This window comes from Nyctereutes procyonoides, unplaced genomic scaffold (genome assembly GCF_905146905.1).
Source record: "Nyctereutes procyonoides isolate TBG_1078 unplaced genomic scaffold, NYPRO_anot_genome, whole genome shotgun sequence".
Taxonomy (NCBI): Eukaryota; Metazoa; Chordata; class Mammalia; order Carnivora; family Canidae; genus Nyctereutes; species Nyctereutes procyonoides.
The window spans coordinates 3569267-3584273 of record NW_026575041.1 but is presented as its reverse complement, the minus strand read 5'-3'; the positions used below and the strand labels follow the sequence as shown (position 1 = coordinate 3584273).

The 15007-nt window shown below is 44.0% G+C and overlaps 1 protein-coding gene across 1 annotated transcript in view; it reads right to left on the bottom strand.

Moving 5' to 3' along the window:
* The window catches only part of RNF169 (ring finger protein 169), an 81329-nt gene extending 76585 nt beyond the window's left edge, over positions 1-4744 (bottom strand). The window contains exon 1 of the mRNA XM_055320342.1: positions 4205-4744. Within this exon, the coding sequence (XP_055176317.1) occupies positions 4205-4739 (535 nt within the window). The 5' untranslated portion in view covers positions 4740-4744. The remainder of the gene's footprint in view (positions 1-4204) is intronic.
* Between the last annotated feature and the right edge of the window lie 10263 nt (positions 4745-15007).

The following is a 15007-nucleotide window of genomic DNA, read 5'->3' as shown; positions in this document are numbered from 1 at the left end:
TAACCCTAAGTGAACAAGGAGGTTGGGTAGGATTAAACTGAAGAGATAAATAAGGTACTATTCAATGTTTGAAATGCACTTTTAACACGAAAAACATTTTTTTTTAAAGTACTAACTGCCAATTTAAAACATTCACTGGTCTTTGTCTAGCTTTTCTCTTTATTACCCATAGTAGATGAAAAAGAAATAAAAAGGTCTTGGTTTCAAGTTCAAAGGCAGTGTAATTTAGAATGATCACTTTTGATTTCAAATCAAAAGACTAAATGAATTCTTAAAATTCATTAATTATTACCAAAGAGACTTAAGTATTGCTGTTGTATATACAGTTGACCACTGAACAATACAGGGGTAATGGGTGCTGACCCCTGGCACAGTCAAAAATCCACAGTAAATTTTGACTTCCCAAAAACTTTATAGCCCGTTGTTGACCAGATGCTTTACTAATAACATAAACTGCTGATTAACATATACTTTGTGTGTTACATGCATTACATACTATATTCTTACAATAAAACTAGAGAAAAGAAAATGTTAGGAAAATCCTAAGAAAGAGAAAATACATTTTATAGCACTGTAACGTATTCATTGAAAAAAACCCATGTACAGATGGACCCACAGAGTTCAAATTCCTGTTGTTCAAGGGTCAACTGTAGTTGCAAAGGTACCTATGCATGCCTGTGTGCTACATTTTTTTTTAAAATCAGTGGACCTAGAGAAGCCCCAGTGGCTTAGCGGTTTAGCACCGCCTTCAGCCCAGGGCGTGATCCTGGAGACCCAGGAGGGATCGAGTCCCACCTCAGGCTCCCTGCATGGAGCCTGCTTCTCCCTCTGCCTGTGTCTCTGCCTCTCTCTCTCTCTCAATCTCTCTCTCCCCTTCTCTAATAAATAAATAAAGTCTTTAAAAAATAAATAAATAAAATCAGTGGACCAAGACTGTCTCTAAATTTAGAATATAAGCTTCAAGAGGAAGAAATCTTTGAATACTTCATTCACTAATGTCTCCCAAGGACTTAGAATAATGCCTGGCACAGCACGGGCATTCATTATATACTTGTGAATATTCCTCAAAGCAGTCCAAATACTGTATCAGTATATGCAATGAGCTATATAGATCCTCAAGGAACATAAAGTTGCAGTGGCCTTCGCACAATGTTGCACAAATCAATTGATACTATATCCAAAAGCAAACTGACAATGTATATAATAAAACAAAACATTTTACACAGGAGTCCTTAAGGTTCTGAACTTTAAAGCTTGCCAAGAAGCTAGCAAAAAACAAAAATGTCACCAACACAACCAAAATTTTCAACAAGCACAAACTCTTGCACTTATTTCATAGACAATTCCATTCCAAAAGAGCCATGGGGCTTCAACAACAAAAGTATAAGAATTTCTCTTAAACACCAATCATTTACTACAAAATTTAATTTCCAGTATTACAAAGCAGGCCTGACCTTTCTTTCATCAACTGGCCTAACTATGCCAAAAGAATATTGCTAAGCAATATACTTGTGAATATACCTAAAGCTGCTAATTCCGTTGCTGTTTCCCACTCAAAAATACAATGTAAATATTTATGAAACTGGTATCTTTTACTTTTTCCCTATGAAAAGCCATCATCAGCATTTAACTGAGAATTAGGGTATGTTTTAGCCCTTCTTTATGGGTTACTCTTTCGGTCCTTGTTTATCTGCTACTAACTCATTATGACCATTAGCTGATAACTGTCTACTCTCTTTTAGTCCTCAGTCCTCCCTTCTGTAGAACGAAGGACCTGGGTTAAAACAATGGTTCCCAGCTTTCTTTCTGCAACACTTTGAGAATTGGTAAAAGTTACAGGTGACCTCTCCATAACAATGCACATACACGTGTATATAACAGTTTATGAATAGCTATTTATAATAGCAAAAGATTGCAAACAACCTAAATGTCCACCAACAGATGATTAAGTAAACTGTTAAAGCCATTCAATGAAATTCCTGGCAGCTGTAAGTAGAATGAAGAAACTTTCTATATAATGATATGACAAGATTTCCACAATGTATTTTGATATGAAAAAAGCAAGTTACAGAACAGTGTATACAATATACAACCTTTTGTGTAAAAAAGATCAAAAACTAAAATAAATGTACATGAATTTTTATGTGTAAGCATAAGGAAACCGGAAGAACAAATGAGAATTTTGGTGTTAGTGGTAAATGAGTAAAAGGTAGGAGGAAGCTTTCCATTGCATACTTCCTTATATTCTTGTATGATGTGAATGAACTGTGTATTAACATTTTAAATTAAAAAATTGTATATTACTTCAAGGAGTCCAAACAACCCACTGAAACTAGAATTCCCAAACGCTGCTCAGGAATATTCTTCTATAATGATTTGACTTATAAGCCTGTAATCATATATACTCAATGATCCAACAGGAACATTTAAGGAAAAATATTTTTCATCACAGTCCTCATAAATACATAAAATAATTGGTGGATATTCAGTGATTCAATAGATCCTAATTAGGAATCTCATTTTATATAATTTTCCTTAATTACTGATACACTTTATGACAAATTTGTTCAAGGGAAAAAGTTTGTACAAATTATCGAGCCACACTCCCTCACATGGGTCAAATTTCAGACTATTTCACAAAGGAGTCCAGACATTAGAAATAAGAATAGAAATTTCTATCCTATTTGACCATATAATAGTACTCGTAGGGAAACCAGTGAAATACTTTTTTTTTTTTTAATCATAATCTCAGAATTTGAAGCAAATTAAATAGCATGAGATCCTCACACATCACCCACAAATTAGATGATATCTGGGGAGGCCTTCTTGCCTGATTTGGGCAAGAATCAGACAGAACCGGGTTTTCATCCTCAGGCAAGTTACTTAACCTCTCTGGGCCTCAGTTTCATCTGTAAAATGGAAATAAAAGTACCTATCTGATGTGAAGCTCACAAGAAATAATAAGAAATAGAGAAATAAGATGTAGAAATAAAAATAATAATAATAATAAAGTACCCTAGGGCAGTGGAAGGTGTCTGCTTGAACCAAAACAGACTTGCATTTTGGAACCTGCAGTTTCTAGAGACTACATTTCCATACACAAGCAACGCCTTCTTTTCCCTACTGAAAATAACACACTGCAGGATTCCCAACACAAGAGGCGCAAATATCTGGCCTTTCCTAATAATGCCTCCTGAAAATCTCCTCTTAAGTGAGCATTTCTTATCAAAGAGCTCTAGACGTTGTGCTGATTGGAAGGGTCTCAAAAGAGTCCTAAGTGATAACACAGTTTGGTTTTGCGGTGTTTACCGGACACTTTCTATGTCAAGCTCAGCACCAAAGAGTGACAGGCTATGGAAGGTTAAAAAAAAAAAAAAGAAAAAGAAAAAAAGAAAGGCAAAGAAGTTGAAAGCAACAGTCCTGCAACAGACTTTTAACTGCCAGGATGACAGTCGGAAACCCACACTGCCGTGGAGCTTACAAGCAGCCCCTGCCAACCAATCTCCATTTACGAAACTTTTAAACCCCATCCAAGTTTTGTTTTGTTTTGCTGGTCTCCAGCACTACTGGAGCTTATAAGATTCTGGAACCATTATATATAAATAACCGTGATTTATTGCTTCCACACTCACCATGTGCCAAGCGCTGTGCACAGGCATGCATCTTTCAAGACTTTGTGCAAACTGCACATGGGAGTTCACTCCCTCAATGCACTCGGCACGAAGTCTGAAAAGCTCCCTCCACACCCTCAAACGCAACCCGTCCCCCCAACTCCGGATACTCCACGCCCCTCACGACCCGCGCACTCGGGCCCAGCAGCCCCCTCGGGACGCGCGGCTGGACCCCGAGCTCTCCTACACGCAGCACCCAGCCGAACACTCCTCTGACCCCGCAGCGCCCCCGCAGAGTTCGGCACCCTTCTTCCCCGCGCCGTGGCAAGCCGGCCCCAACTTGCTGCGAGAACGCTAGGTTTCCCTCCAAACTTCTGACTTCCGTGCGGCGCGGATCCCCTCACGGCCCCCTCCAAATCCGAGCCGCCCGTACTTGATCCCGACGTCAAAGCCGAGAACCAGCTGCAAACCCCCAAACGAGAAGTCGGCTCGGCCGCTCGAGGACGGCCTGGGACCGTCCAAGCCCCTAACCAGGCCGGGCCGGGCGCGCTCGGCCTCGCCCCGGACCCCAGAGGGAGGACGGGAGGCTCCACCTGGCTCGGCGGCCGGCGCGCGCGGCTCCTGCTCCGGCCTGGGCCCCGCGGCGGCCGCGGCCGCGGCCGCGCCCCCGTCCCGGCGCGGGCGGCAGCGCTCCGGGTGGCCGCGGCGGGCGCGCTCGCCCTGCACCTCCGCGTCGGCCTGGCCGTCGTCGCGGGCCCGACGGCGGGCCCAAGCCGGGCCGCGGGCTCGGCAGCGCGGGCAACCCGGGCCCGCGGCGTCGGCGGCGCGCTGGGCGCAGCCTCGGCACAGCGAGTGGCCGCACGGCAGGGCCGCCGCTTCCCCCGGGGTCTCCAGGCACCCGGCGCAGCCCGACTCCTCCGGCCGCGGCGGCGGCGGCGGCGGCGGCGGCGGCGGCGGCTGCAGCGGCGGCGGCGGCGGCAACACCAGCAGTGCGGGGCCAGAGGCTGCGCCCGGGGCCCCAGTCTTGGCTGCCGCCATCTCGTCACAGCGGCCCCGTCGGCCCCGCCGACTGAGAGCTGCCGCCGCCGCCGCGGAAGAGGCCCGAGTACTCGGACCTGCCGCCGCCATCTTGTTTCCCGTGTGAAGGGAGAGTCCGTTGCGAGGGAGAAGAGTAGAGGGCGGGGCTGCGCGCGGCGGGCGGGGCTATCTACATATTTACGAGGGGGCGGGGCCCCAGGGAGCCCGGAGAAGGTTCTCCCGGGGCCTGATTGGCGGAGAGCGGGACTTCATTAATATTTATTAGTTACTTTATATGCCGTCTTCAGCCTCGCCCTCCAGTCTCTGCAATTTCCTCTTATTGAACCAGATGAAGTTGAGGACTGAGGGATTTGGAAATTCTGAGTGATATTAAACTTTATGAAGTAATCACACGTATTTATCCTGCAGTACCCTGATAACTAAGGCTAAAGTGAGCGGGGATTCTGTGAATTATCCAGAACCTTCCCTCAGTGCCTCATCCTAAGGGTAGCTGTTGTGACCAGCTCCTGCGACCAGCAGCTAACTACCAAAAATAACAGCTTCTTGTCAGTCCTCCTCTCCATCCATATCTTCCCAGAACTTCCTTCTCTTGGCTGGCAAAACCATACTTTCCAGGGTTTTTTTTCTCAACCTCTTAGCTCTGTCTCAGGCTGTTTTGAACTCTCCACCTTGTTTGGGGCCTAAATGTGGGCATTCCTTTAGGCTCTGGCCTTTGTCCTCTTCTCTCTTTGGGTGCCTCACCCTCGCCTCACACTTTCTTCCAGCTTAAACTCTCAAATTGATATCCACAGCCCAGACCTCCTGAGTCTAGCCCTGCACGTTCAGCTGCCTGCTGGAAACATTATCTTGGATGTCTCCGTTCCTCGTGCACAAAACTAAAATCACTATCTTACAAAACAGCTGATTTCCTATTCCCCTTATCCTATTAAAGGTACTATCCTCCCAGGACCTCAAGCTCTAAACCGAGTGGTCTTTACTTTTCCCTCATCCTCAGATATGTCAGTTTCTTAGTCCTGCCAGTTCTCCCACCAAAATTGACTGTTTTCCTATCTTCTCTTCTTCCTCTCAGTCCCATTGCCCAAATCATGTCTCATTATCTCTCACCTAGATTACTACAGTAGCTCCTCTAGGTTGTCCTCCTGCCCACAGCCTCTCTTCCTCCAATCCATCCTCTACAGCTCTTAGAGCTGCTTCCTAAAGGACAGCTCTGGCCATGTCATCCCTGCTGGGGCTAGTCACCAACTGAGGTGCTCAGACTGATGGCAGCCCCCTTTCTGGATGCAGAGGGTATATGATTTTAAAAAATGGCTCCCCTCTGATAGATGGTTCTACTATAGCAATAATCCCACCCTTTGCTTTCTTTGCAATAAGGTAGATACAGACCAGGAGGAATTAAACAAATGGCATTTCCTGTTGGGAATCTTTATAGAAAAGCATAAATTTTAGAGGAGAACAAAATCAAAAAAGCAATGTAATGTCACAGAAGGCACCAGAGGCCCTGGGTTTCCATGAGATTGCCCAGAAACAGTGTATGAACTAGTGGTAAGCCAGAGTGATTGGTGTAAGTCAGAGAGCAGGAAAAGGAAAGTAGATTCCCAAGACGAGAACCAGATGGCTAAAGAACAGTCAAGAATTGAAGAAGAGTCTTTGAGTAATTGAAACAAGACCGTGTGTGTACAGAGGCCCAGTCAGAATCCTAGCAAACATAGAAGTATGGCTTCAGCTGGACTGTCCTTTATCGAGGGATCCTCCTCATTTCACTCTCCAGTCGAGATTCTTTTTTTTTTTAAAGATTTTATTTATTCATGAGAGACACAGAGAGAGAGAGAGAAAGAGAAAGAGAAAGAGGCAGAGACACAGGTAGAGGGAGAAGCAGGCTCTATGCAGGGAGCCTGACATGGGACTCGATCCCGGGTCTCCAGGATCAGGCCCTGGGCTGAAGGCGGCACTAAACTGCTGAGCCCCCCGGGGCTGCCCACCAGTCAAGATTCTTGAGGATACTTTGCCCAGATTCTGACAGGGAGGCCTGTGGCCCAGAGATCAAGTGAATTACAATAAAAAATGGGCCCTTGGGGGAGCGTAGGTGGCTCAGTCAGTTAAGCAGCCAACTCTTGATTTCAGCTTGGGTCATAATCTTAGGGTCCTGGTATCAAGCCCTACATCAGGCTCCACACTCATTGGAAAATCTGCTTCAGGATTCTTTCTCTCCCTCTGCCCCTCCTCAGGCTTGCTCAAGCACACTCTCTTTCTCTCTCAAATAAAGAAATATATCTTTTAAAAAAAGAAAGAAAGAAATGGGGCCCTTGGTCTGGGCTCACTTCTGACAGTCTGGGGTTCTTAATCTGAAGCCTGTTTAGTGTTGGAAGAGTTGAACGATAGACATGCAACATGCTCTCTTGGAAACAAAGACAGGAAATTATCTTTTGCAGAGGGAAGAAAAAACAAGAGGTCTGAATAGCACTAGACCAAAAGCCAGGCGATCTGGGATTGGTCCTGGTCCCTTTACCCCTCTCATTAACTCATTGTGTGATTTCAAGCTGATAACTTCTCTGTAAACCTCAGTCTCCTCATTAAAAAAAAAAAAAAAAAAATTATTTGACAGAGGGAAAGAGAGAAAGCACAAGCAGGGGAGCAATAGAGGGAGGGAGGGAAGCAGACTCCCCACTGAGCAGGGGGCCTCACATGGGGCCCCATCCCAGGACCCTGGGGTCATGACCTGAGCCAAAGGCAGACGCTTAAACAACTGAGCCACTCAGGCACCCTCAGTCTCATTTTTAAAACAAGGGTATTGGAATTCAGCAGTTCTCAACCTGGTATGCACCTCAGAAAGGTCCACACACATGCAGCAACAACAGCAACAAAATCCCACCTCAGATCCACTGAACCCCCAAACTGAAGGTAGAATACCAACATGTGTATTTTCTTAATGCCATAGAAATTCTTATAAATCCTCCCAGATAAGACCACTACGATAGATAAATTCAGAGCTCTTTTAGCTCTAACATTCTAGAATTCTGACTCCCAATTTCTCCCAGTCTCTTCTTTCCTCTATGCCGTTGCCAGAGTAATCTTACTAAAGCAGTAGCAGGGACAGAAGGCAAGGCAAACCTAAGAAATCTGGAGAGTTATTCACTGTGTGGGAAAATGAGGGCGATGAGGATGATTCTAACGTGTCAAGTCTAGGAGCCTGAGATTATGATCACAATTGACAACTGACAAAAACAGAATACATGAAAAGGAAAAGAAAAGAAGAGGGCATGGTAGACATTTTGTTTTATTTCATTTGCCATCAGCATATCCAGTCCTTCTTACTCAGGGAAGTGCCCCCATGCTATGCAGTATTTGCAGTATTGCGAAGGATAGGGAAGCTGAAGCAAGGCGATAATTCTCCCTGCCCCCCCCCCCCCCCCCCCCCGAGTGGCTAGAATGACATATGACCCAGGCTTGGCCACCTGGCCACACCTCTCTGAACTTTGAATCTTCAGGGAATGACATGAGACATACTGACAAGTTTAGAACTATTCAGAGCAACAGAAACAGTAGGTGTCCACCCACACTGGGTCCCTGATAGTGGTTGGGAGGATGGGGTCCCAATCATAGTGATGGTGGCCATTCCAGATTCTTCTTTAGGCACAAACTGTTGTGGTGCCTGCTGCCGGGACTTCCTAGGTTACAACCCATTTTCCACACCCGACTCTCCAGCCTTCCTGTCAACTTGGTATCCTTCCAGTAAATTCTTTTTTCCTTAAATTTCTCACCATTTCTATTGTTTGCATCGAAGTTTTCTGACGGAGATATTGGTTTGTTGGTTTTGGTTTTGGTTTTGGGTTTTTTGTTTTTTTTTTTTTTAATCATGAGAAACACAGAGAGAAAGGAAGAGAAATAGGCAAAGGGAGAAGCAGGCTCTGATGTGAGACTTGATCCCAGGATCCTGGGACCATGATCCAAGCCAAAGGCAGATGCCCGACCACTGAGCCACCCAAGCGCCCCTGGTTTGTTGTTTCTGAAGTGTCACCTGAAAATGGTTGACAAGGGTGCTTTGAAAGTTACAAAACTATCTAAAATTAGTGCCATAGCCTAGAGTAGAATGAGCCAGGGTTGCGTGTGTTTATGTTTCTAAGCCCCAACCTGTACCACAGACCACCAAGAGAAGAGGGACTCACAGATTCACTTTAATGCAGTCCTCAAAGATGCCAGTTGGAACAAATAGCAGTGCAGCCTACATACCAATGCTTCCTCTCCAGCTGCTTTTGCTGTGCCACTCCTACCATATTTCCTGGGGATTGCAATTGCTGCTCAGATTCCCTGCACTCCTTCTCATAGTGTGTCCAGGGTTCCACACCAACACTAGCCTTTGAGCACTCCTCATACACATCACTGCAAACCTTCCTTTTTCCCAGCAATTAGAGGCTCTAGCTCCTCTCAGCTGGCCTGAAAGACTCAGATGTGAAGCAAGGCCATTCAGCCTAGTTCTGTGGGGACAGGTTTTTTTCTCCCCACAGGTGCAATGACCCCTTCTTACCAGCCCAGGTGCTGAGTCCCTCCTGAGACCTCACATCTAGGAAGGAGAAGGATCAGACCATCCCAGTGCCACCTCTCCCCTACCCTCCTTATCTCTTGGGATAACATCTTCTTGTATTCTTCTTCCTCCCTCAAGCCAGATTTCCCCTGGAGACTTGGCATCTTCCCTTTTGCTTTAAAGATGGCTACATTCTTACTATTACTCATCTTCAGTTACTTCCCTTTTGTTTCAGAGGAAGAAGAGATTTTTCTTCTTTTTTTAAGATTTTATTTATTTGAGGGAGAGAGAGTGAGCGAGTGAGAGAGAGAACACGGGTAGAGGGAGGGGCAGAGAGTGAGGGAGAAGCAGACTCCCCACTGAGCAGGGAGCCCGACATGATGACATGATGTGGGGCTAGGAGCTCCATCCCAGGACCCTGAAATCATGATCTGAGCCAAAGGCAGAGGCTTAAAAGGAGCCCCGAGAAGCAGTTCTTTTTCCAAAGCTACCCTAACCCCTTCTGTCATCTTCTCAGCCTCCTCCAGACTCTTTCTGAACACTCTACAAATACAAATAAGACTTGGTCTCTGTAATTCTCAAGTTGACAGCTTAATAGAGAAGCAAAAGTATAAGTAAGTAATTATAACAGAAAAATTTATAACAGAATGGAAAGCTCTGTAACTGAGACATATACAGGGTAATGAAGAAGCAGAAAGAAGAGGAAGTGGGGTGAAGGTTTCACAGAAAGAGGGACATTCAAGCTCTGTTCTGGAGGATGAGGAGGAGTTCACCAAGTAGACAGAGGAGATGGCCTTCCTGGTATTCCTGTGTGAGAATGATAAAGAACTAGACTGACATTAGGTTAGAACACTAGATTGGACATTAGGCTAGAAAGTTAGAGAATCAAAGGAAGTAGAATCTATTGAGCAACTACTATATTCTGGGAACATGCTAAGCAATGATATATCTATCTTATTTAGACCTAAAGTAGCCCTGTGAGGTGTGTATGGTATTGTCTCCATTTTACAGAGAAACTCAGGATATTGAGGGACTACTGAAAGATTTAACATTGGGGCTGAAGGAGTAATATGGATTTGTATTTTATAAGAATAATTCTCAATCCTATCATCATCAGTGAGGAATAAAAACAAGCAGCCTTCCTCGTACCCTCATGGAATTAAGCTATCATTGGACAAAGTACAGGGCAGCTACCATTCGTTTATTCAACAAAATCTCTTTTGAGCATCTGCTACATGGCAGGATATTAGAGCTGCTGAGAATTCAGCAGTGAATAAGGCAGACAAGGTATGAGCCTGTTTGGCCGAGCCAGCTTTGGGTACAGTATTTGCCACATTCTAGATAATGTGGGATGAATGAATGTTATCCCCTTAGTCATGCCTTTAATGTCTAGCAAGGCTCAAAGCACAGTGCATTGTCAGAAAAGAAAAAATTCTGTTTGGCGAACAAGCACATTGGTGAAAAAAATTATTCTTTAGTTTTCTTAAATTTCCTGTCTAGATACCAATAAATCCACCTGGAATCAGCAACTGCTCTCACTCTGTCTCTCTCTCTGCCCCTCCTACCCTTCCCCTTGGTTTTTATTCCTCTCTTCCCTACCCTCAGAGTCCCTTTTCTTTTTTCTCTAGGCTCTGGTCCAAGAGTCCAAGCAACCAATTCCATCTTTGATTTAGTTGTGGTATGTGTGTGTGTGTGTTTGTTTGTTTGTTTGCTTGTTTTAGGGAAGAGAGGTGGCTTTAAGAAGTCCTTTAGGTTTAATATATAGAGAATAAAGAGATAAATGGGCAAATGGCCCTTCCCAAAACCACTTTGAGTGAAATACCTAAAAGACAGCCCTTTCTCTGCTAAAGTTGATCACCTTTCACAGTGTAAATCATGTCTTATTCTGTCCTAGTCTGTCTTTTTTCCCTATCCCACCAAAGAAATCCTTCTACCACCTTCACTTTGGCTCACGGCCCTTCTCCAGGAAAAGAGTGAGAGGGAGAAAAACCCCCATTTTGTCATAAATAAATGGATATATAGTTATACTGACCAGAATGAAGAATTTGTCTCAGAAGAAAGCACTGTGACGGGAGCAGAAGAAAAAGTCAGAGGGACTACAAAGCAGCCGCCCAAAGATTGACTGGTTTGGAAAGAAACAGGTATGAAATGGGTTCAGCAGGAAGCTGAAATCAGAAAGCATGATCACCCAAGTTCCTCTGATCTGCAGAAGGATAGGATTCTCTACCCATCTTACCAGTGACCAGTGCAAAACCTGACTGGTTCTCTTCTAGAATGATCATTGTCCGACAGTTCTTTGTTTACTAGGCTCTGAGCTCTCCTATCTCCATCCCTGGGAAAAGCCTACAGCTGTCTCCCTGACTGTGATGTTGCTGAGCAACCACCAGGGGGCAAACCGAGACTACTGAGCTCTAGCCACATCGCTTCCACCTAGTTTCCATGGAGCCAAAATCGGAATGTCAGAGCAGGAATCTGGCTTTAGAAATCGTCCAAGGCTTCTCATCAAATATCTTCGCTTACAGAGAAGAAAACCAAGGTCTCAAGAAGAGAAATAATGTGTCAAGGCCACTTAGTGAGTTCATGGTAAAGTAGGAACCAGAAACCAAGTCCAGCCCTATACATATTCCACCACACTAAGCTTTCTCCTGTCTCATATTTAATTCTAGACTACACTAGATTTTAATTATATTTCTTCCTATGAAAAGGACTTGTATCTCTAATTAGATTGTAAGCACCAGAGCCAGGGACTATGTTTTGGACCAGCCTGTACATTAACTCCTCCAGCACCTAGCACAGGGCTCTCTGCAGGTAGCCTACGCCCAATTCCAGATGTATTTCAACAAGTGCTGTGAAACTGCCATGTGGCAAGCCCACAATGATTCCTGAGAACACAGAGAAGAAAATTTCCTGTCCCTGTCCTCAAGGAGTTCTCTACCTCAGGGAGAAGGCAGCTATGTGAACAAACAGCTATAATTCAGGAAAAGATTTTTCAACAATGGTGCAGGCAAAGTGACATTGAAGCACAGAAGAGAGAGTGACTACCTGGATGGGATGCAAAATTGGGTCCTAAAGGAAGAATTTATCAAAAAATGAATAGGAAGTCCAAATAGAAGGAACAGCAGAATAAGCCAACACATGGTGTTGTGATGTGAAGACATGGTGTGCTAAGTGAAAATGATTGTTTCTGAGTAGCTGGAACATAGTACATGTAAGACATTAGAATGAGGGAAGGGGGGTATAGCAAGTAAGATGAGATAGTTTGAGCAAGTAAGATAAAGGTAGTTTGAGGTTGGCTGTAAAGTTGATGTCTGTCCATTCATTCATTTGATAAAGAATAAGAATGCCCATGTGCCATACAACACCATTGTTGATAATGATGGTGGTGGGATGATGATAATAAATGAAGTAATAATAATGATGATAAAAATACTAATGTGGTTAAATTCCAAGGACTCAGAGTCTTAATTAAGTCTAGGATTCACTCCTCATATGAATCAGATAACCCAAGTATTCTATCCTCCATTTATTTTCATTTATATAAAAAAGCATTCAGAGGCACCTCACCTGGCTGGCTTGGTGGGCATGTGACTCTTGATCTTGGGGTTATGAATTCAAGTCCCATGTTGGGTGTAGAGCTTACTTAAAATAAATACATACTTTTTAAAAAAATTCAGTAAGACAGTGAGCACTGTCTGAGGAGCTAGGAATTATAACAGTGATCAAGAATTAGGGTGCAGGCTGTCACGGAGCTTTCATGCTCATGGAAGAGGCAGACACACAAGCGAAGAAATACATTTCAGATAATGATAAGCCACCCGAAGGAAATAAAACAAGGCAATATGATAGAAAATGACTGGCAGGGGTCATTATTTAATAGTCTAGATCAGGGAAACCTCACTGGTGTTTGAGCTGAATGAAGTGTTAGGGAAAAAGCTGAGGGAAGAGCATTCCAAGCAGGAGAGATTTCAAGGGGGAAAGACCCTCCAGAGGGTCCAGGCAGCCTGGTGCATCCCAGGAAGAAAAAGGCAGCCAGTGTGCTAGAGCATTGCAAGCACAGGGACAATGGTCTGAAGTCAGAGGGTAGGCAAGAGGCCTGGTCATGGCAGGATTTACAAATTGTTAAGGGTTTGGGTTTTAATCTAAAAGCAATGGAGAGGTTTTAAGGAAATGACTGACACTACTTGATTTACATGTTTAAAAGATAACTCTGGAAAAAAAATTAAAGAAATCTGTATATTGCTAGGGAAAACACAGAGCTAACTGGAGGTTCCTTATTCCCATCTGTGGGTGGATACAGCGCCTGCCACCATCTGGCTGTGGGACCCAAGTTATATGGCACCATTCTCTAGCACTCTAGTTATATCATCACAGATCTAGGGAGAAAAGTCTCTGAGGGCAAACTGCTTTGCAAAGGTCTCCCAGAGCATGAGCATGGAGGAGGCAAGAATATAAGTTCCACTCTCCTTTGTGCTTGCTTAGTGATGGCACCTACCATAGAGGAGGCTTCTGGTTGGCAGCAGAGCTTAGGATCTGGATGAAGAATGATTCCACTCCGTGTCTTCCGAAGACACTTGTCCCCACTCAGTTTCCTTCATGAGAGCCCTGTGAAATTAAGGGCTATGTCTTCTCCCATCCTGGTTTCCTGTTGCCTCTCTCCATCAGAATCTCTATTTGCAGACTGTTCTGGGAAGAGAGGGCCTGCTGAGATTTAAAGAAAAGAAAAGAAAAGAAAAGAAAAGAAAAGAAAAGAAAAGGAAAGGAAAGAAAGGCTTAGAAATGTTCACGAAGCCACATTAAAAACCCATACAAATAAATACAAGTGAGCCTCGCATCCATTCTACAAACATTTATTTAGGTCAACTATATGTACAATATCTGGAGATGCAAAAGAATGTGTCTTAAAGTAATAACAGGTTTTTTGTTTTTGTTTTGCTTTTTAAAAGATTTTACTTATTTTTGGAGAGAGAGAGAGAGCATGAGCACAAGCAGGAGAAGAAGCAGAGGGAAAGAGAAAGGGAGAAGCAGACTCTCTGCTGAGTAGGGAGTCTGATGCGGGGCTCCATCCCAGGACCCTGGGATCATGACCTGAACTGAAGGCAGATGTTAAACCTACTGAGCCACCCAGGTGCCCCTCCTCCTCCCTCCTATCTTAAGTATAGATTTATTATATGGATAAGTAACTCCAACCTGGCTGAAGAGTGAAAGTGGAGTGGGGATTATTCAATTTATAAGTAAATTAACTTTGACAGTTCCTATAAACAAGATTTTCTTCCTAATGTACCTAAACCGGACCCAGTTTCAAAGACTCAATCAGTTCACACCTTTCAGGGCATCACTGAGTAAGGGCAGTGTCCTAGAGCTGGCTCTAAGGGCTCAGGGGAGCTGAGTGTTAAATTCTTAGGAATTTTACAAGCTGGTTGTTAAACATGATCATTCTGAACATTAAATTACATAAACTCACAAATAAGTTATATTCAAAACATTCAAACTCAACTCCTTATTATATTAGTATGTTTTATTATCAATATTCTTGAAATTATTTATATCTATTGGACCAATGGAAATACTACATAATGGTGTCCTGCTGCCAACTCCACATTCAGTTATGTCATATCAGTAGCTTGAAATTGGCCAAGGTGGGGGTATCTACACCATGGAAATTGGCAACTGCTATAAACCAGGGCTTTGTTCCCCTGGAGAGCTGGTTGTTACACATTTATGAGCACACCACTGATGTAGAATTTCTATTATGCAGTCTTGTCTTACATTCACTCTTAGATGAATCTGATTTTAGAGTCTTAACAGAATTAAGTGGACGGGTTAAGAAGTCTTTCCTTGA